Genomic DNA, 19,709 nt, shown 5'->3' on the forward strand with positions numbered 1-19,709 from the left:
CCCAGAATCACAGAATTGTAGAGCTGGAAGGGCCCCTGAGGATCATCTAGACCAACCCTCTGCAATGCAGGAATATGCAGCTGTCTCATCTGGGGATCGAACCTGAGACCTTGGTGTTATCAGCACCATGCTCTACCCAACTGAGCTATCATAAATCCTCATTGGGAAGGGTTTTCTCTGGCCTTCCTGAATTGTGATGTTGCTGTCTTGTATACTGTTTTGCTCACTGATCTATTTATGGCACTTTATTACTTTAGTTTGCTCTTCACTGCTATGAGTGCCTTTGAGATAAAAAAACCAGCATAGGAAAGTGTTGCTAGCAAAGTGTAATCTGGATATCCAGATTTCCAGCATATATACATTTTATCTTTAAAAGTCTGTTAACAGTGCATTCAAGAATCCTGATATGGAAACTTTAAACTCATATATTTAGTTTCTCTCATTAAGCAGCCATGAGATTCTCTACTCAATTCATTCTTTTGGCACAAGTATAGATTTATCCTCAACTATTGTAAGTTTTAGAAAAACAGATCAGCATTCCTTTACTGAAATTATGTATACAATTTTGTGATCCTAACTGTCTATAATATGGGAAACTGCCTTAAGTAATAGTTGCCAGTGAACTCAGAGTCACCAGAAACATATCTAGAGTGTCTGTGGGAAGAGTAGAACACTGGGTTGAAAGGAGCAGACAAAATCCCCCTGAAATGCTCAGGCCTTTCAAAAGGCTTATAATTATAATTCATTTCATTTCTATATCGCTTTGTATTATTAAGGAAAAATAATCTGAAATCGGTTTTCAACACATTAAAACATCAAATACAACAATCCAGTTCTAAAACATTATAATCCCCTTTCCATGCTGGATGACTTCACTTTGTACACAGGGACTTGAAGCATATTCAGCTGTGAGTGTAAGGAAAGTTCTTCACACTCATTGCCCTGCAGAATCTTGCTAGTCCATACCAAGAGGGTTATAGACACAGAAATCTAGACCCCACTGCACACATGATAAAGTCCAGCAACTCTCCATATACTGAGCTCTTTCCAGCCCCACCTTCATGCTAAATTCTGAAGTATTTATTTATTTATTTATTTATTTATTTATTTATTTAAACAACACTGTCACCTTAGCAAGCGATCTTACAATTGGATTCTCCATAATTCCTTTCAGGAAAATAAGGTCTATTTCTTCAGCTCCTGCTGATGGAGGCAAGTCCGTAAGGTTGTCCAAAACTTGCTGCATTGCTGCTGAAAACAAAGATGAAAAGGGAGAAGTTGAGCAAGAGCTCATTTTTTAACAAGCTAGGCTTAATCAAATACATTTAGCATGCCGATTTTTCCTTTAAAACTGTCATTAAACTATTTAAGGCCCAAGCACACTGTTTTCACGTCATCTGATTATCTATTTTTTAAAGAAGCATTTCAACAGTTTACATATAAGTATGTAAAAAACCAAGGCATCATTAGTGCTTATGGCACTGTTCAAACCCAGTTACTGTGTATGTTGTTGTAAGTGGACCGATCTGTATGCTTAGAACAGAGATATAAAAGACATGGTCAGTAGTGCTGAACCTAAATGGATGTAATTACTGGCCCACAATTGTATTTGAAGGCACAAGTATACACTCACAGTTGCATTAAGTTTTAGCTAATCAAAATAATCCCACTACCATTGGGCAAAACATCTTAAGTGCATAATATTGAGAAAAGGAGGTATGGCGGTGTTCAGAAATAAGCTGAGAAGAAAAAGCAGCTACCCCTTTCAAAACCACAAAAACACAAGCAACAAGACTATTAAGAACACAAATTACATCTGAGAAAATTCCAGTAGGTTCTGCACTGTTGTAATCCATTTGCCTTTATTGTATAAGATGAACAGAAGACACTCTTAATACCCCCTTCTTCAAAAATCTATTTCTTTTTCTGGCCAGCTGTACTAAGTACAATTAATCAGCCATATAGTACCATATAGTGAAATGGAGTTGGGTTTTAAGGAATAGCTGTTATACCCACACTTTCTAATAAATGCATCCCATTTCCTCCTAGCAAACAAGTTCTCACTGAAAGCATGTGTAGGAGGCTAATGACAGTCACATTATGCTTTCAGAAATTCTGACAGCAACGTGGATTTTTTTCTTTAGTGGATAAACCAAGGTTGTTGCCAATCACTCTTAAGGTTTCTGAAACATAATGCAGTTGTGCTAGTTAACATAAAGATTAGGGGGAGCAACACAGGCATGGCAGAAAATTCAAGTTAATAATCCAGGCTGTTCTGGAACTTAAAGAAACAGATACTAGCAACTAGCCATCTAAAATATTTTTCCAGTTCTGCCTAAAGAAACCAAGACAACCAGTGTAAGCTGCCACCATGTTTAAACACAATGATCTTGAAAGATGCACAGAAATTTTTCTCACATCTAATATGTCTGTGTACACCCACAGGTTTTCTACATGCTTGAGACAAATGTATAATACACTGTGTTCAGTTCTGGTCTCTACACCTCAGAAAAAGGTATTATACATCTCGAAAAGGAAAACCAAATGATCCACTCCCCAATGATGGTTACAAAATCAAGAGCTTTTTAGTTTAGAAAAAAAGAAAAAGGAAGAGGGGAGGACATGACAGACGTGTGTGAAATTATGCACTGTGTGAACAAAAACAGACATACTAGAACAGAAGCTGAATATTGCAAGATTCAGGACCTGACAAAAGAAAGTACTTCTTCACAGGGCACACAGTTAAAATTGTCTCTCAATGGCTATGTTTCACCAAGTAACTGAAGTTGCCATTGTTTTAGGGAGTAATGTGGTAGAGACAAATGATGTTTGTATAATACCTATTACTGGAACCAGTTTTGTATAATAATTGAGAATATACCGGGGGGGGGGGTACTAAAAAATTCTACTTCACTAAACCCAAGGCTCACATCCTAATCAATATATATAGTAGCTCTTGAAAATTAATATTGTGCCAATTGTACAAAACACAATCAGTCTTGCTGTTGTAATTTATTTGATATGGCCCATTTCAGGTACACCTCTTGCAACATGAGCCCACATTATAACTGTTAATTGTTATAAAAGCAAATGAATTATTATTAGAAAATGAGTAATATGCTCTTTCATAAAATGTAACAAGGCTGCTTACAACATAATAGTAGCAATAAAATCAGTCTTTAATTACATTTTATAGATACTTATAGACTTATAGATACTGGTTGGTTTAAAGAAAAACTCATTGTGAAAGCCTATCTAAACAGTTCAGTTTTTAGAAGATGTCTGAAAGTGGGCTGGGACAACTTCCCTCTAATAAATTTGGGAGCATGTGCATGACACCACCCCTCTATTCCAATTATTTAATCCAAACAATCCTGTAAGGTAGAGGCTATTCTGAGAAATGAGACTGGCCCAAGATGACCCAATTAATTCCATGGCTAGACCATAACCTATTACAGTGTGACTGGCAGTGAATCACCATGGCTTCTCTTCCCAACATCCCATTCCATCCCATCTCAGGGACAGATCCACAGATTTTGCACATTCATACCACTACCACCAGGCTTGCTCATATCTTGCCTCATATCCTCGCCACTCCACTGGAAGTTTGAGGAGCAACAGCTTCTCATTCCGGTTCCATCCAGTTGCTATAGCTGGGACAAGGAAGGACACCATGGCATCTCTAGAGTTATTTTGACTTTCTCTGTTGTGTGTAGATTGGCTGGCTCTTCAAAACTCATTTGCTCAACAGACATTTGTTCTTTAACACACTGTCATTTGGATTATATAAAAGATTAATTTAGTGTGTGGATAGGTCTGAAATTTTAATGAATGTTGATTCTCTTTATTCAAAATCCAGAGATAGATGGCAACCAGCCCAATCCATTATGTTCATGTCCACCATTCTAAAAAACAACTTCATATCAGACTTCTATCAACACTTGTTCATATAAAGCTCCACATACAGGCAATTAAGACTATCTCAACCATTTTCAAGGAGTGGCGGTGTATCCAAAAACATCAGTCTTGTATAAATTATATTAATCTATACTATTAAAATGCAGTGGCTGACATTTATCTTTGTGAGGAAAGGTTAGGTTAATGTCCGTCCAGCCCAGAATGTAATATTCAACTGTGGTGGCCAGTGCAATTTCTTTCTGTATTACAAGAAAAGTTATATGGAACTGTAATTCACTCTAAGCTTAAGGAAGACAATGTTTTAATGGCATCTTACAAATGAGCTTCATCATACTGGTTAGTAGCTCTGTAAGTCAGAACTACCAGTTTAGATATGTCTGATCTTTTTCTGAACCCAGTCGTGCTATTGGCCTTGATAATATCCTTCAGCAATTAATCAATAGCTCCTTAGTACCATGCATGAAGCCCTCTTCTTTAAAGTAAACATACAAATTATACAGTTCTCTTGAAACAAGTTATCTTTAAAGAAACCAATTACTTATCATCATGAATTATGCCCATTATATTCCACATGAACACCAATTCACATTTATCAAGGTTATAAACCCTAAGCCTTTACATGTGATACTATAACATCTAATCTGAAAGCTACACACATCTTAGGAAAATGGCCCTGGTCTATCTATCTCAATACTGACTGGCAGCAGCTGGCCAGGATTTCAGAGAGGAGTCATTCCCATTCCTACCTGGATATGCCAGGAATTGAACCTGGGACTTACAGCATTCAAAGCAGACGTGGTACCACTGATTTATGGCCCTTCCCCACATATTTTAGAGGCACAGCAAAACATAGGATATTTCAAACATTCATCATCTTAAGGTACAATGTAAAAGGTTGAAGGCAACTGTTTCTCATTTCAGGGTCTCTCTCTCTCTCTCTCTCTCTCTCTCTCCCCACACACACACAAACACACACAATTCTATTACTCTACAAGAGTAGCTTCAGTTCAATGCTTCCAGCACAATCATGTAAATAACGGTGGAAGTCTTAAATATTGTTTCTTATGCATTCATAGAAGTATGGCGAATGCTGTTTTTTTTTAATGCTTTCTAAAATTAGGCCACTCCTTTGCTTATTCCAGGCTTGCATAGTTACCTATTCATAATCCACAGCAGCTATGTAGTGTTAAAAAATTCCCAGTGCAATTCCAGGCATGCTTCCTCCAAAATCCCGCTGAGTATAATGAGACTTGCTTCTAAGTAAGTGCACTTAGGAATGAAGCTTGAAACATATTACATCTTTCTATTTTTCCACCCTAGCTACAAAACTATGTTCTATATAGATTAGGACTCCATGATATTTAGAATATGCTTGCCATTAGTAATCTGCCAGTACTATTTATCATGTACAGTATATAGTTCTCCCAAGCTGAACAGTTGTTATCACAGCCACAATTCTACATTAACTGTGACATCTATGGCTTTTGTAGGCTACTGGAAAAAACTGAACATCTGAAGGACAGAAAACAATCTTATAATTCAATACAAGCAGTGACTCCCATAAGAAAGCAACACAGATGCAGTAACATTATTCGTTATCTGCTAGATTTCCAATTGGGTACCTAATTGGGTTACATCAGTTCCTACCATACAAATACAAGCCCTCAGTTTGAAAATGTCACAAATGTTAAAATGGTTTTCCAGGCTTGTTCCCACCTACCACGCTGTTTCACAGCAGTTCACACATTAGTGTGGCATGCAAACATGTTAGTGTGCCACAACAGGTTTGACAGGCAGAAAAGCGGGCAAATAAATTGACTGGGCATATGTATACACAGCATAAATCCACATCCAAACTTGGAGAGTGGGGCACATCTAACTTGCTCCTGGCACCCTACTATGAACATAGAGCACATGCTGCGCCAGAGTGCAAGCCGAACCTTGATCTGCATGCAAGATTCACAGTTTATTGATCATTCAAAACCAGGGCTTCTGTGTAAGTGGCATCAACTCAAGTATTATAGTTTGATTCCGTTAAGGAAGAACACAGGAAGTTGCCTTATACCAAGTTGCCACAGGCCAATCTAGTTCAGTGTTTCCACTGACTGGCATCAGCTCTCCAGGGTTTCAGACTTTGCTTTCCTATAGGTCAGCCTTTTCCAGCCCTCTCTATAGTACATGAGTGCTATTGCATTCATTTTCTGTTTGTGGGCTTCCAATAGGCATTTGGTTGGCCACTGTGGGAACAGAATACTGGACTTTTGGTCTGACCCAGCAGGTCTCTTTATGTTCTTAGCCTTGAGATGCCAGGTTGCACCTAGGACCTTTTCATGCCAAGCACGTGTTCTACAACTCAGCTATATTGATTCTCCTAAGGCAGGGATTACCAACACAGTGCCTGCAGGGTCCTCTCCCCACATTATATATAAGTTTGAAAGCAGCATCCTATTGTAGCCAACAGACTAGGTTATGTGTTACCCACAACTATTTATCTTGCAATTGTACCCAAGAGGACTGGGTGAGTTAAGGTTTAGTTGCCTATATTTCAGATAATGTTACATCATGGTTAGAGCCTCTAGTATTTTTGAGGAATATATAGCAGCTATGTGGAGATCCTAGGGATGAATATATGGATACAAACAACCAACACAGGGGTTTTTTTCCATGAAAGATGCAAAGCTGATACTAGCGGATGCCTTTTGGGGGTTACAAAATGTTAAGTAATTGCCTCAAGTGTTTTAGTTTAGTCTTCTGGCACCTTCAAGACCAACAGATTTGTGGTAGCATAAGGTTTCATGGATTAGAACCGACTTTGTCAGATGCATGCCATGAAGTGTTCTCAGGACGCAGATGTATGTGCACACATGAGTACAAAGGGGGTGTGTGTGCAAAGAGTAGAGCCAAAAGGACCTGTCATGCAAGAAAAATCATTGTCGGAGACAGAAATGATCAGCTTATACAGCATGCAAACTGGGGCCTCCCCAAGCAAACTGCTTACTGTCTAGGGAACCCCTTATGCGTGCTATCATTATGAAAGGCTCTGGAATTAAGTGTGTATGTCCAACTAAGTGTGTGTGTTTCTTATTGTGTGTATTCCTTATTTGACACACTCACAAGCTGAGCAATTGCAAAAAATCCTTGACAACATTTTTAAGTTTTCTGAATTGTCCTCCGAGGAAAGATTTAAGCCTTGCTTTCAGTGTTTAAATGGCTATTTTTACAATTTAACTTTCAGCATCTGCTTTGCCATCACCCACTGCCATAGTTTTTCTTTCCTCCCGCTTCTCAGACTACTGATTTAATGCATGCTCCAATAATACATTAAAGTGTTAAAATGTTTTTCTACGGCTTGTGAAATGGAAGGGGTATGATCACAGCAATAGGAATAATGAAAGGGCCATAGGCAGATTTCTATCGCTATATAACTGCATGTATAAGATGAAAGGACCACAGAAGTAGGCTGCACTGCTACCAGAACCCTACCTTTAGTCACTTGAAGCCAAACCTACTGAAAGTTGCTAAAAGGATATCAAAGCTGTACCACTATCCCAAAAGAAATCTAACAGGTCACCATGTTAGTTCTAAATAATTCAACAAACATAACTAGAAAAATATTATAGAAAATTCTTTTCAGTAGCACCTTAGAGACCAACTGTGTTTGTTCTTGGTATGAGCATGCACACAAAAGCTCATACCAAGAAGAAACACAGTTGGTCTCTAAGGTGCTACTGAAAAGAATTTTCTATTTTGTTTCGACTATGGCAGACCAACACGGCTACCCACCTGTAACTAGAAAAATATTAGTTTGCACTCTGATTGCACGTGTGCCTTATTAGCAACTGATATGGAGTGCACAATTACAGTGACAGGAAAGGAAGTAAAGCTGCATCTAGGCATCTTGAGTGATTTTGCTCTCATGATAAAGAGCCTAAATAACAAAGATTGAGAATCCCAAGGATACAGCATATAAAGAAGCTTATTATGGATGGAAAAGAAGAAGGAGGAAGAAAACACACAATGACAATGGAAGCTATGTCCTGTTTCTGACTTTAATTATGCTGGTTGGGTTGGTGGAGTCACTGATTATGCAGTAAGATTCAAACCTATTGAAAATCCATGCTGATAAACAGAGAGAAGATCTGAGCTGCAAAAAGCCTATAGTTACAGCAGAAAATATAGGAAATGAAATATTACAATGCCTGAAAAGGAGCATCAGCCTCAAGAGTTTCAATTCTAGTACTAAGAGCACTGACAGATTGACACTTGACTGATTCCTCCCAGAAGCTTTACAAACCATGATGCAGTTCACACAGAAGTCTCTCCTCCCTAAAGCAAACATAAGACTCAGTGGTAGCCAAGATGCAGGGACATTGTGACCTGTGCCACTAATATCATCCCAGTTAGGCAGTCCAGAAAGATAACATACTGATAGGTTAAAAAAAAGAAAGATAACAGGGTCATGTTCCTCCTGCCCATCTCCAGCACTGATAATCTGCAAGGGCAACTAAAACAATTTCAGTTTCAAAGTAAGTCCAAAAACCAGATTTCAAGATCTAAATGAGTTTCCTCCCAAAACCTGGAGTTGAGTTTTCACCACTTAAAATACACTCGTCCAATGCTAAACTTGAAACACTGAGCAATAAAGCTTCCTATTAGGGCAGAGGAAATGGGTTATCTAATACTCAGAATCACGCTTGTTCAATTCACCTGATCCTGTATTAACATTCAGTTACTCAGTTACTTACCATGCTAATTGCTTTACTAGTGAATTGTATGCAATTTCCAAGACCCACAAGCCACATTGGTTCTTGTTGAAAACACCAATGTTCTAAAATCCATTTGAACATTATCCAGAAGATTGTAACCCCTTTGTTAGGAATGATAGTGAATCTTTTGCCAAAAATTATGCAGCTCATCAAGGATAAATCAAGATATATAAAAGATTGCATCAATGTATTCAAGTCTAATTTTAGCAGGGTGGCGCTGTGTGTTAAACCACAGAGCCTAGGGCTTGCCGATCAGAAGGTCGGCGGTTCGAATCCCCACGACGGGGTGAGCTCCCATTGCTCAGTCCCTGCTCCTGCCCACCTAGCAGTTCAAAAGCACGTCAAAGTGCAAGTAGATAAATAGGTACCGCTCCGGTGGGAAGGTAAACGGCGTTTCTGTGCGCTGCTCTGGTTCACCAGAAGCGGCTTAGTCATGCTGGCCACGTGACCCGGAAGCTGTACGCCGGCTCCCTCGGCCAGTAACGTGAGATGAGCGCCACAACCCCAGAGTCGGACACGACTGGACCCAATGGTCAGGGGTCCCTTTACCTTTACCTTTATTCAAGTCTAATTTCAGCACCCTGCCAAAAAACCTTTGAACACTGTATTGTTTTTCATTTGATACTTTGTAACCACACTTATTATAGTTGCATAGTCAGAAGACTGTACAGTACAAGAAGACAATTTTATTCTAATCTTAGGTACAAAAGTACCCAAGCAGGAAACAATTCTGTGTGTATATATATATTAATATATATTAATGGCGAGACTTTCTAATTTAACATACAAAACTTTAACAATATTCCTGCTTATGTTGTGTGTGACCAAGTAACTGCTAATGTCTGAAGGAAAAGATGGGTCCAACCAAAAATGTGACTACAATCTTTCAGATGAGCAGCACAACAGGTTTTCAATCTGTACAGATGTAAGTGGTGTGTCATCATCAGTGGCTAAACTTGGATGTCTAAATACTTGGCTATCTCCATCCTTTTTCAGGGGGAAACTTTTTTCCTTCCAAATTTCAAACAGAGCTGCAAATGCATGTACTATTTTGATTATTATTAAAGAAATTTTATTGGAAAGAACAATAGCAGTGCTTGCTTCCAAGAGACTGCCAACTGAGGAAGTCAACATACTGAAGAAAGTTGAAGTGCTTCTGAAAAGGAAGACATTTTGACAATTTTTCAATGAATTCACATTCCTTTAAAATTAATTTTCTCATCTGAATCTACCACTGTAAGAAGTGGGGTTCGTGTCTTTTGATGTCTCGGTATCATATGCAATGGAACATCAGACATGGGTAATTTTTTAATTAAAAAAAATGCTGTTTCTTGTATTTAGCCACATCAATTAGCTTACAATCCTCAAGAACTGCTGATGAGGGGAGTGGTCTAAAGTTTACTCTACAAATCGAACTGTTTGGGCTTTTTCAGTATTAAAAAGTGATTATATATCTAAAGCTTCCCTGTGCTGGAAAACAGATATCCACATTTAGTTTATTAAAACAATTATCTGAAAGGCAGATTAGAGTGTGTCAGACAATTTGTACATTTAATTTGTATCAAACTCAGATTTATCAGGTGGTGGGAAACAGCCAGCCTTGTATAGCTGACATAGTCATCAGTTTAGCTGTAGGAATCCCAAAAATGAACTACTGTTCAGCTAAGAAGCTCAATTAATACACTGGCTTTAACACTGTCGTAAGCTCCTCAGAGGAAAGAATCCAGCAAGATCTACAGCTGAAGCTTGTGTCATCCAACATAGGATGGCTTTTCTGCCAAACCCTGCCTACACAGGTTGATGAAAGTGTGTCATGTGGCAACTGTTGACTGAGCTATGTAAGACTGATTAGCAGCATCCTGTTTTGTGTTAGTTCACAGTCTTAAATATTTTCATATTTCTTGTCTAATTACATTCCAAACAATCTAAAGCTGCATTCCTAACCCCAATTACCTGGTAGCCTCATTAACTCAATAGGACTTCCTTCTGAGTAAACAATGTCATTCATACAAAGCCATTAAATAAGTTGGAGCACTTGGTTGATTTCCTGCATTCTCCCTAGGAAGAGCTACAAAGCAAAGGAAGACTTTATAGAAAGAAAAGCCTTCTCCAAATTGATGGAACAGAAGAACACAACTCTAGCAAGGTAACGATATTTTAAAGGGCACCAAGATGTCTCTTTAAGAACACTCAGTAGCAGCACTAACTCAGGACACAGAAAGGATTAGATGAAAGTCATAAAAGCAACCCTCAAAAACCTTAATTTAAAAATTCTATTTGCTTCATCACATATACTACTGAAGAAAAATAACTACCTAAGCTACAACTTCGTCAATACAACACAATCATACATTCATGTAGAGGGAATAAAGGAAAAGGAAAGGAAAATCAATTAAACAGTAAGAAAGCTAAGAATCAGGTGTCACTTAAAATCTGAAATGGCAAGGCAATTTAACCTTTAACAGAATGTTAGCCCCTATCAGATAATGGAAGGTAGCCAGCACAAAACTGACTTTTCAAAAAGGACCCAGGGAGCTATCAGTACACAGGACATCAACCAAACATTTGACAAGCATTATGGGTGGAAACCACCAAGGCTAGAATTGTTAAACATAGATGTACATGCCATCCATGGAAGTGTCAGCACAACTTCAGCAAAGTAACATTCCACCAGACTATCTGAACTCTCCAAGGGTTTCAGCAAAATGAACTCCATATAGTGGGTTTTTCAGAATATTTTTTTATGAAAAGTCCTTCCAACAAATGATTTCCAGTGCAATTTGGGTGTAGCCAAAAGCATTTTAATCACAACCCTTAGCATTTTACTCTAACATTGTTTTTTCTGCATGTTTTGGAGGCTTTGTACAGTTCCTTTGTTCACAATACATGCATAACTCCTAAGTTTGACTGAATTATGCGAGCCCCATTAGATGCTGCTGACTCTACTTGGTATGCAGAATAATTAAGAGGAAGAGAAAAATAAAACAGAGGCCAAGAGCCAAAGACCATTTATGGGTGTATTTTTCCAGCACCTACCTTCCAATACAGGTAATTCACCCATGAAAGCTGCTCCTGAAGGTTTTGCATCCTCCACAGCAAGATTTAACATGATGATAGGAAAAACTGATATCCCCCATGCCAAGTGTAATAAAGTTCTTTCAACCAAAACAATGCAGAGCAAAGGTCATCACTCCTGCTTCTAATAGTAGTTTCTATGTCATTGTGCTAGGCAACAAGTCAGCTCCTAGTAATCAAGATATTCTGTAAGACAACTCAGTACATTTGTTTCTCCAAGATACATTTTGACCAAACTTCCCTTTGCTTTACAAGACTGATCTGTGGTACCAACCATTGAATAAGGTTGGTTTTCTATGCAAGCTTTATCGCCAGCTCTTACATCAAAGGCTCTCTTATATACACTGCGCCTTGATATCATCTGATGTATTCATTCATGAAAAGCCTCTCACCAAAGAACCAGCAGCCATCTGATATATTATATGATTATCTGAGTCAGCCATATCTATACAAGATCTGCCTAACAATTAAAGGCATGTCCTAAGTAGGTTTGTTAACTGCTGTTACTTACATCATTTGGACTGACTGGGTGTATGGAGTGCCTTAAATTAGCAGAATCTTGGCTGACTGAACATTTGTAAGGGTTGTCAGTAACTAGTGTCACTAACTCCAGAGTAACATGTAGCCCAGCCTTCTCCAGGTGATCTCCAGTTGTAGTCCAGCAACATCTGGAGGAACACAGGTTCACAGTGCCTGGCAAGTAAGGGGGGTTTATAAGAGTCTTACTGGATTAGCTAAAGTCAGTTTTTAGTTTCCTTTATTATTTGGAATGCTGAAACTACTTCAATGCTACACTACTTGCTACTGTAATAGGAAAGGCTGTCAAGCTAATTATTCCAGTTACAGATAGGTAGCCGTGCTGGTCTGCCATAGTCAAAACAAAATTAAAATTTTTTAAAAAAGCTCATACCAAGAACAAACTTAGTTGGTCTCCAAGGTGCTACTGGAAGGAAGCTAATTATTGCCATTCAGAATACTGTATCTTTAGATCAGGACTTCCCAAACTTAGGTCTGCAGCTGCTTTTGGACTATAATTTCCATCATCCCTGACCACTGTTCCTGCTAGCTAGGGATGATGGGAATTGTAGTCCAACAACAACTGGAGACCCAAATTTGGGAAACCCTGCTTTAGATGTACAGTCACTTAGCATGGCCGTGAAAACAACTTCTGGTCTAACCCAATCCAGGTAGGCAATGTCAAGTTACAACTGCCTTTTCCAACCCTCCAAAAGTATTTCACTGCTTTAAAGAAGGGAAGGGGACCCTGGTGACTGCCAGATAGTTGGACTATAACTCCCATCATTGCTGGTGCTGGGTGGAAATGATGGGAGTTATAGTTCAGCAACATCTGTAGGTCACCCAGGTCCCAATCATTGCTTTAAACTGATGATTAACACATAGAAAATGCCATCTTAAGATTAATTTTCAGGATATGCACCAAAGTACACATAAGAAGTTCCAGTGAAATACACTTATTTCAAGTACATTATTTAAGGTTAATATTTTTTAAATTGATACAAAACTCCTGATGAGATTTTGTGGCTTTATTATTGCATCTATCCCATTTCATTTATTAACATCAGCATTCCAATGAAATGTTTTTCAAGAGCCCTATTGATTGTCTACTATGTATAGATTCAGGCCATTGTATTACCATGTGTGTACAAAACTCACAGGCCAGTGACATAAGAAAATGACTTATTCAACTGGATTTTGTGTGACCAAAGACTGAATCAGACAAACACATCACACATTTGAGAAAGATATAAGATTGGCAAACACACCACAGGGCATTGTATCAATGCAGTGTCAATTTGCAGAACTACTAGTCTTTACTAGCATCCACTTTCATAAGCAGTATATTACACTATGGCTCCAGCTTTCAAGTTTAAGAAAGGAACACCATCATGAGGCAATGATTCTGGGGATAGCAACATGTTCTGGTAGCATTTCAATCCCCCCGACATACTATTACCACACAAGTCAATATATCATTTGTCAGTTTACAACATTTAAAAGTGTTCTTACGCTTGAGACCCCCCACTAGATCCCACTATGCCTTTTTCTCAAAACTCTAAACTATGACACCAAACAGATATCATATTCCATATTTACATGTTTTTACTTATCATACATACACAGTGCACCCTCCCCAAGTAGGCTAGAAATGATCGAGAAAGTGAACAAGACCCAAGAAGAAGTCTAAGGTCTAAAATAGGCTTATCCAACAGCCCCCTAGATACTTCAAATTCCATATTCATGCTATCTGAAAATACTTTATCTCCAAACATAATTTTCACTTGTCCTTTTTGTGGCAATCAACAGCTGCATAGTAATAATGTGCTATGATCTACAAGTTGCTTTGATAATTTAAATCTTATCCAAATGTACCTGAGCATGCACTGAAACCTGGAAATCATTATGAAAATAAAATTCATCCCTTTAGATGCACAGCTTTCCATATATGTCATTTATTTATTTCAACAGTATTTATATACAGTACGGCATAATTTTTTTTAAAAAAAACCCTCTAAGCAGTTTGCATAAAATGACTTCCTCTTATCAATGTTTTCTGACTAGGAATTATTTTCAATGAGCTGTTAAATAATATCAAAAAATTATGAATGAATACATATCTAACACTGCAATTCATTAATAAAGCTTGCAACACACCTGCTTAGACACGTCTTCATCAGGATTTTAGGCTAATACGTGAGACATCATTTTTTCTTCCACACAGCCATTCCCTTTAATGAAAGGGAATAGGAAGTTAATTAATACATGATACTAATTTATTGCCATGTGTAAATACAGCTGCTTCATTTAGAAGAAACACTATTGTACCAATTTTACAAGAGCTATTCAGGCTTTTCATAAAGATTTTTGGCTTGCAAAATTTGTCCCAGTACAGCAGACAGTCACTTCTTCAGGATTCTGTCAGTCTCCATATTAAATAATTATTGACAACATAAATATAGTCAGATTAACATTCCAGGAGTAAAACTCCAGATTTTATCAAGGCTCGGATGAGATGATGTACAGTGAAATATTGAGGTGTCACTGTAATATTAATACAAAAGACAGCTACTAAAAGGAACAGTTAACAAAATAAAGTGGCCTATATATCCAAAAACAAGCTCCATTATCATTCAGGGCACAATGCCCTGCTGCAATAAACATCTAGCTCTAATTAATAATTTTCAAGTAGTCCACAAACAGCAAAAAGGAGATGGTTGAACCACCTACCATTTTATCAGTTTATATATCAAGTACAAGATCATTAGAATGACAGAGAACAGTAGCTAGCCTTTTAGAAACAATCCCCACTAACATGATAGAAGCCATCAGCCATAATAAGAACATTATGACAGTCATCCAATAAACAGATACTAGTGGTTCAAATACAATATACCAGAATTTGCTCAAAGCTTCCTCTAGTCTAAAGGTCTATTTATAGTTACCCTGCCTCTGTTCAGTTTCCAGAGGCCCCTCCTCTTCCCAAAGCCAATAAAATGAAGTTTAATGGATGGATGTAATCCTGAGCTCTGTGCAGCAGAATTGGAAAGAAGCTCTGCAGCACCAGTCATCCAGATCCCTGCACCTAGCTCAAACAGGTGAAAAGGGACAACATAACCAGATCACCACCACTGGTTCTACCATGAGCCAAACGTGATTATCTTATACTGCTGTGTCGTCAGAGCATTAATTTAAATGACGCCCGCCCTTCCTTCTGTCAGCAATAGCCACAACCAATTGGCGGAAAGCCAGAAGCAAGTCCACTCCATTCAGAGCCCAGCCCAACTTACAACAAATGACATCCATGCAGGGGTTTTTTCCCATTCACATTTTGTGCGTTAAGTAAAACTATTTCAACTGTTGTGGCCTGAGAGGCACCCAAGGCATTTCGAGGAGTTGAAATCCAAAAATTTGGGGTGGGGGTGGGCTAATGGGTGGGAGAAAGCTACGCTGTACAGTTTTCGTAAGGACGAAGCCGATCACACCAAGAAAGCGTGATCAAGCCAACGAACCGGCTGGCTCCCTTCCCCTCCCCCCCAACCCCCCCCCCTATAGCAAAACCCTGGGCACTCAAGAACTGCGACCGTGGGAGGGGGGGCGCCGGCACGTTGCCACCCGCAACCCCCCCCCCTCGCTGCATTTGTGGCGGATTGCAACACTTACCTACCTTCTTCCCCCTCCAGCCTCCCTTCCCCCGCGGCCAATCCATGCGCTCGCCCTGCCTCCCGCCCTCCTGAGCTCCAAATCCAGCGAGGTGACAGCACCGCCGTGGCAATCGCAGCCCACCCACCACCCTTTTCCTCCCTTTCCACCTTCAGTTTCAATGCGGATCGCAGCCACCCGTTTCCCCACCACCACCACCACCACCCAAAAAATAAAATAAATTAAAAAAATAATAAACAGCCCAACAAAATACGTGCCTTTCACCTGATGGAAGAAGCCAAGGTTTTTGGGGAAGGGAAAGAGCGCGCGGGAGCGACTCTGGGTGGGTGGGATTTGTCCCCACGCCGCCCCGAGGATTTGCTGGAGGAGGCGGGGTGAGCGAAGAAAGGGGGGGGGGAGCGGACAGGATAATCCCGCAGAGGGCGGGGAGATAATCCCGGGCGGGAGGGAAAAGATTATCTCCCCTCCCTCCCCCTGCAAGTATTTTCTCCTCCTCCACCACCGGGGATAATCCAGGGGAGCGCTAAGAGAGGCTGGCCAAGGAGCTGCGAGGGGAAGGGGCCATACGAGGCCCGACAAAAAGGGCCGGGGGGGGGGGGGAAGGACAGGCGCCAGGAGCCCCTATGGCACAACGGGGAGGAGGGGGGAAGGGTCGCCTCTCTACCTGAGGGAGCCCCTCTCAGCCCCGCTAAACACAAGACAGGCGAGGCGAGGAGGCCGCCTCATGGCTCCCTTCGCGCTGAGAGGAGAGTCACGGGGCAGCTGCCTCCTCCTCCTCGTCCCACTCGAGCCTCTCTTTCCTCAACCCGAATAGTAGAGAAACTCCCGGCTCCACACACAAACACCCACACACACCCGGGGCGGGGAGAGCAACAGGACCGCGTTGTCCCTCCGCGTGGAGAGGCGCGGGCGCCCCGGCACAGCTCGCGCCGGACTGTTGAAGCAGCTGCTGCTGCTGCTGGGGCAGTTACCGGCGAGGCGGCCGTTGGTTGGTTGGTTGGCTGGTTGGAACGCTGGTCGGTCGGCTGCCTGGCCTCGTCTCGCTCTCGCGCGCGCACCCTCCTCCTCCTCAGTGGGCGCCGCTCTGCCTCAGCCTCATCTTACGCTCTGGAAGTCTCTAGCGAGGAGCCCGCGAAACCGCCACCGCCACTACTGCCGGCAGTAGCAGCAGCAGCAGCAGGGCGCACGTGCGCGCGCGCGAAGAGCGCTCCCTGCCTCTTGAGAGAGGCACTGTATCTCTCGCGTGTGTGGCTCTGTGAGCGCGCGCGCGCACTACCACAATACACGCGCAGAGAGGAGAAAGCGGGAATCCGCCGCTCTCGCGCTCTCTCTCTCTCTCCCTCCCTCGCGCGCGCGCGCGCCCCGATGGAGATGCGCGCGCGAAAGTTTTCCCTCCCGTTTGGCTGGCGAATTGATCTTGCTGGGAGCGAGCGAGCGCGCGGGAAGGACGGGAAAACTCCTCCCCTTTTCTTCGAAGGCTCCTCCCCCTTTTTAACCCCTTATTTTTTTAAAACTACTCGTCTTGGCGTTGGTTGGATCCAACCTCGCCTCGTTTCGCTTGGGAGTAAAGGGTTGCCTGATTGAAGAAGTAAAGCGCCGCAGCTTTTAATATCTAAGTAAACATCGCAAGAATTTCACTGTAAATATGCCTTCTTATCAGAGGCTTTTTTCACCACTGCAGGACGTGATGTGGGGGAAAGGTAGCTCGGGTTTATATAGCCTGCGGGCACACCAAGGAATGCTGGGAATCGTAGTTTGCCCCCTTCACAGAACTACAGTTCCCAACACCTTTAAACTACAGTTCCCAGGATTCTAAAAGGAGAGACTTCTTTAAATGCATGGTGCATATGCAGCCTAACCTCCCTCACAGAAGTGTGTATCTGAAGAAGTGTGCATGCACACGAAAGCTCATACCAGGAACAAACTCAGTTGGTCTCTAAGGTGCTACTAGAAAGAATTTTCGATTTTGTTTTTTCTCCCTCACAGAGTTGCTGTGATAATAAAAGGAGGAGGGGGAACCACCTTGAACCCCTTGTTGGGATATAAATGGTGTAATACTAATAATAATATGAAAAATTAAATTGATTGTGACTTAGCTCAGATAAAAAAAAGAAACAATGTGCTCTCGTCGTTCATGCAGTACTTTTTTTTTACACCCAAGATGGAACGTATGCTCTTGACAATAAGCTCTATTGATTTCCATACAGTTGACCTTCAAATGGATAATCACTTGTTCATAGTTTGTGTGGACTGATCTTGCAATACAGCCTGTTGGTTTTTTTTAAATTATTATTATTATTAATAATAGCAATATTAGCATTAATAGCCATGATACTGTAATAACAATGTGTTATAATATTATAACAAACAAAATCCAAATAGAAAGCCCTAGGCTACATGAATTATGAATAACAAATCTGAGGGTTTGTTTCCCACGTTTAAAGATCCAGGAGGATTTTCATAAGTTATGGAAATGGTATTAAAAGCAGGGAAAGAGGCCGTTCTTAAAATCAGGAAACAATCATGAGGTAGCAGAGTACTTTTTCTGTTTTAGTAGCTGTACTTCCTGTTCCTATATCATTGTATACTACAGACTGGCTTCAACACGTTTTCTAACTGAAGTGAAGGCTATGAACAGTCACAAATGCATTGTTCTCCCCTTCTTTCCTTGTTCAGTGAGGTCCACGCCCCAGGCCTGTGTGCCAATCTCAGATTGACACTTCTACTAAAATGGCAGACAGGTGTGCTTAGTTATTGATCTGCAGTCCTTTCGGGGCACAGTATGTGTGTTTTAGTGCATATCTTAACCTGATAACCTCAACAGAAGTCTTGAGGGAAACAAAGTTAAGGGCTTAGAGGGAAATTTGATGAAAAGCTCTTGTGCCGTGATCCTCTGTGCATTTCTGTGTACTGAAGAAAGGATTCGGCAGCCCAGTACAACTGATTTCAATGTGGCTTTTTTCCTGAGTGTGTGCAGGACTGTGGCATAAGGCTCATGCAAGAAACAGAATTTATTTATTTACAAAATGCATGTAACCATCTCATCAATAAATATCCCCATAGCAACTTATGAGCAAGGCAGTGTTAAAAATACAATACACGGTAATTCCCAAACAACAATAAAAGGCAAAAACAAAATGTTCCTTTGTAACTGATACAGTTTGCAACCCAGATTTAAAGCAGATGAGAGGGTGGCTGCTGTACGCTGTCCAAAACAATTAGCTCTGTCTCTTGGTGTGCATAGGACCAGAGACATGGAGGGTGAGTGAGCTGCTGCAGTGACCTGTAACACCGTTGCCATGTTTGCCATTCTGCCAGACAAAAAGCAACAGTACACTTGTAGCAAGTGCAAGCTGGTTGTTTTGCTGGAAAACAAGTTGCAGCAACTTGAGGCCCTGCCTAGCCACACCTCAAGCAACAGGGCAACATGCAGAGTTACTTGATAGAGCTGAGTTGATTGAGATTGAGCATCAAGATAGATGGGGTGCCCCCAAGGTGGAGAAAGATTGCCCATTGCAAGAGTCTAACCCCTGGAGGAATGTGACGCACAGGACAGTCACAAACCACACTTTGTCATTAGAGTTGCAAAATCACTTCCATGCTCTCACCTTGGACACTGATTCTGGGCCAGAGGAGCTAGGACAGAAGTTGCCAAGGGAACTTCTATGCTCCTACGTGTGATGCAGCTACAGTGGTACCTCGACTTACGAAGTTAATCCGTTCCGAAGGCGCGCTCGTAAGTCGAAATCTTCGCAAGTCGAAGCAGCCATC

At 40.9% G+C, this 19,709-nt stretch overlaps 1 protein-coding gene across 5 annotated transcripts in view; it reads right to left on the reverse strand.

Moving 5' to 3' along the window:
• The window catches only part of MPP6 (membrane palmitoylated protein 6), a 33,108-nt gene extending 16,140 nt beyond the window's left edge, over positions 1-16,968 (reverse strand). Inside the window, exons 1-3 of one of the 5 annotated variants that reach the window (XM_033165408.1) lie at positions 16,910-16,968; positions 14,433-14,506; positions 1,148-1,248 (exon numbers count right to left, since the gene is read on the reverse strand). In XM_033165408.1, the coding sequence (XP_033021299.1) occupies positions 1,148-1,246 (99 nt within the window). In that variant the 5' untranslated portion in view covers positions 1,247-1,248; positions 14,433-14,506; positions 16,910-16,968. Of the gene's footprint in view, positions 1-1,129; positions 1,252-14,432; positions 14,507-15,220; positions 15,244-16,909 lie in introns of those variants that run through there. The other 4 variants (XM_033165405.1, XM_033165407.1, XM_033165404.1 and 1 more) reach the window with 4 other exon arrangements.
• Positions 16,969-19,709: the final 2,741 nt, after the last annotated feature.

The sequence above is a fragment of the Lacerta agilis genome, chromosome 12 (assembly GCF_009819535.1).
Source record: "Lacerta agilis isolate rLacAgi1 chromosome 12, rLacAgi1.pri, whole genome shotgun sequence".
Taxonomy (NCBI): domain Eukaryota; kingdom Metazoa; phylum Chordata; class Lepidosauria; order Squamata; family Lacertidae; genus Lacerta; species Lacerta agilis.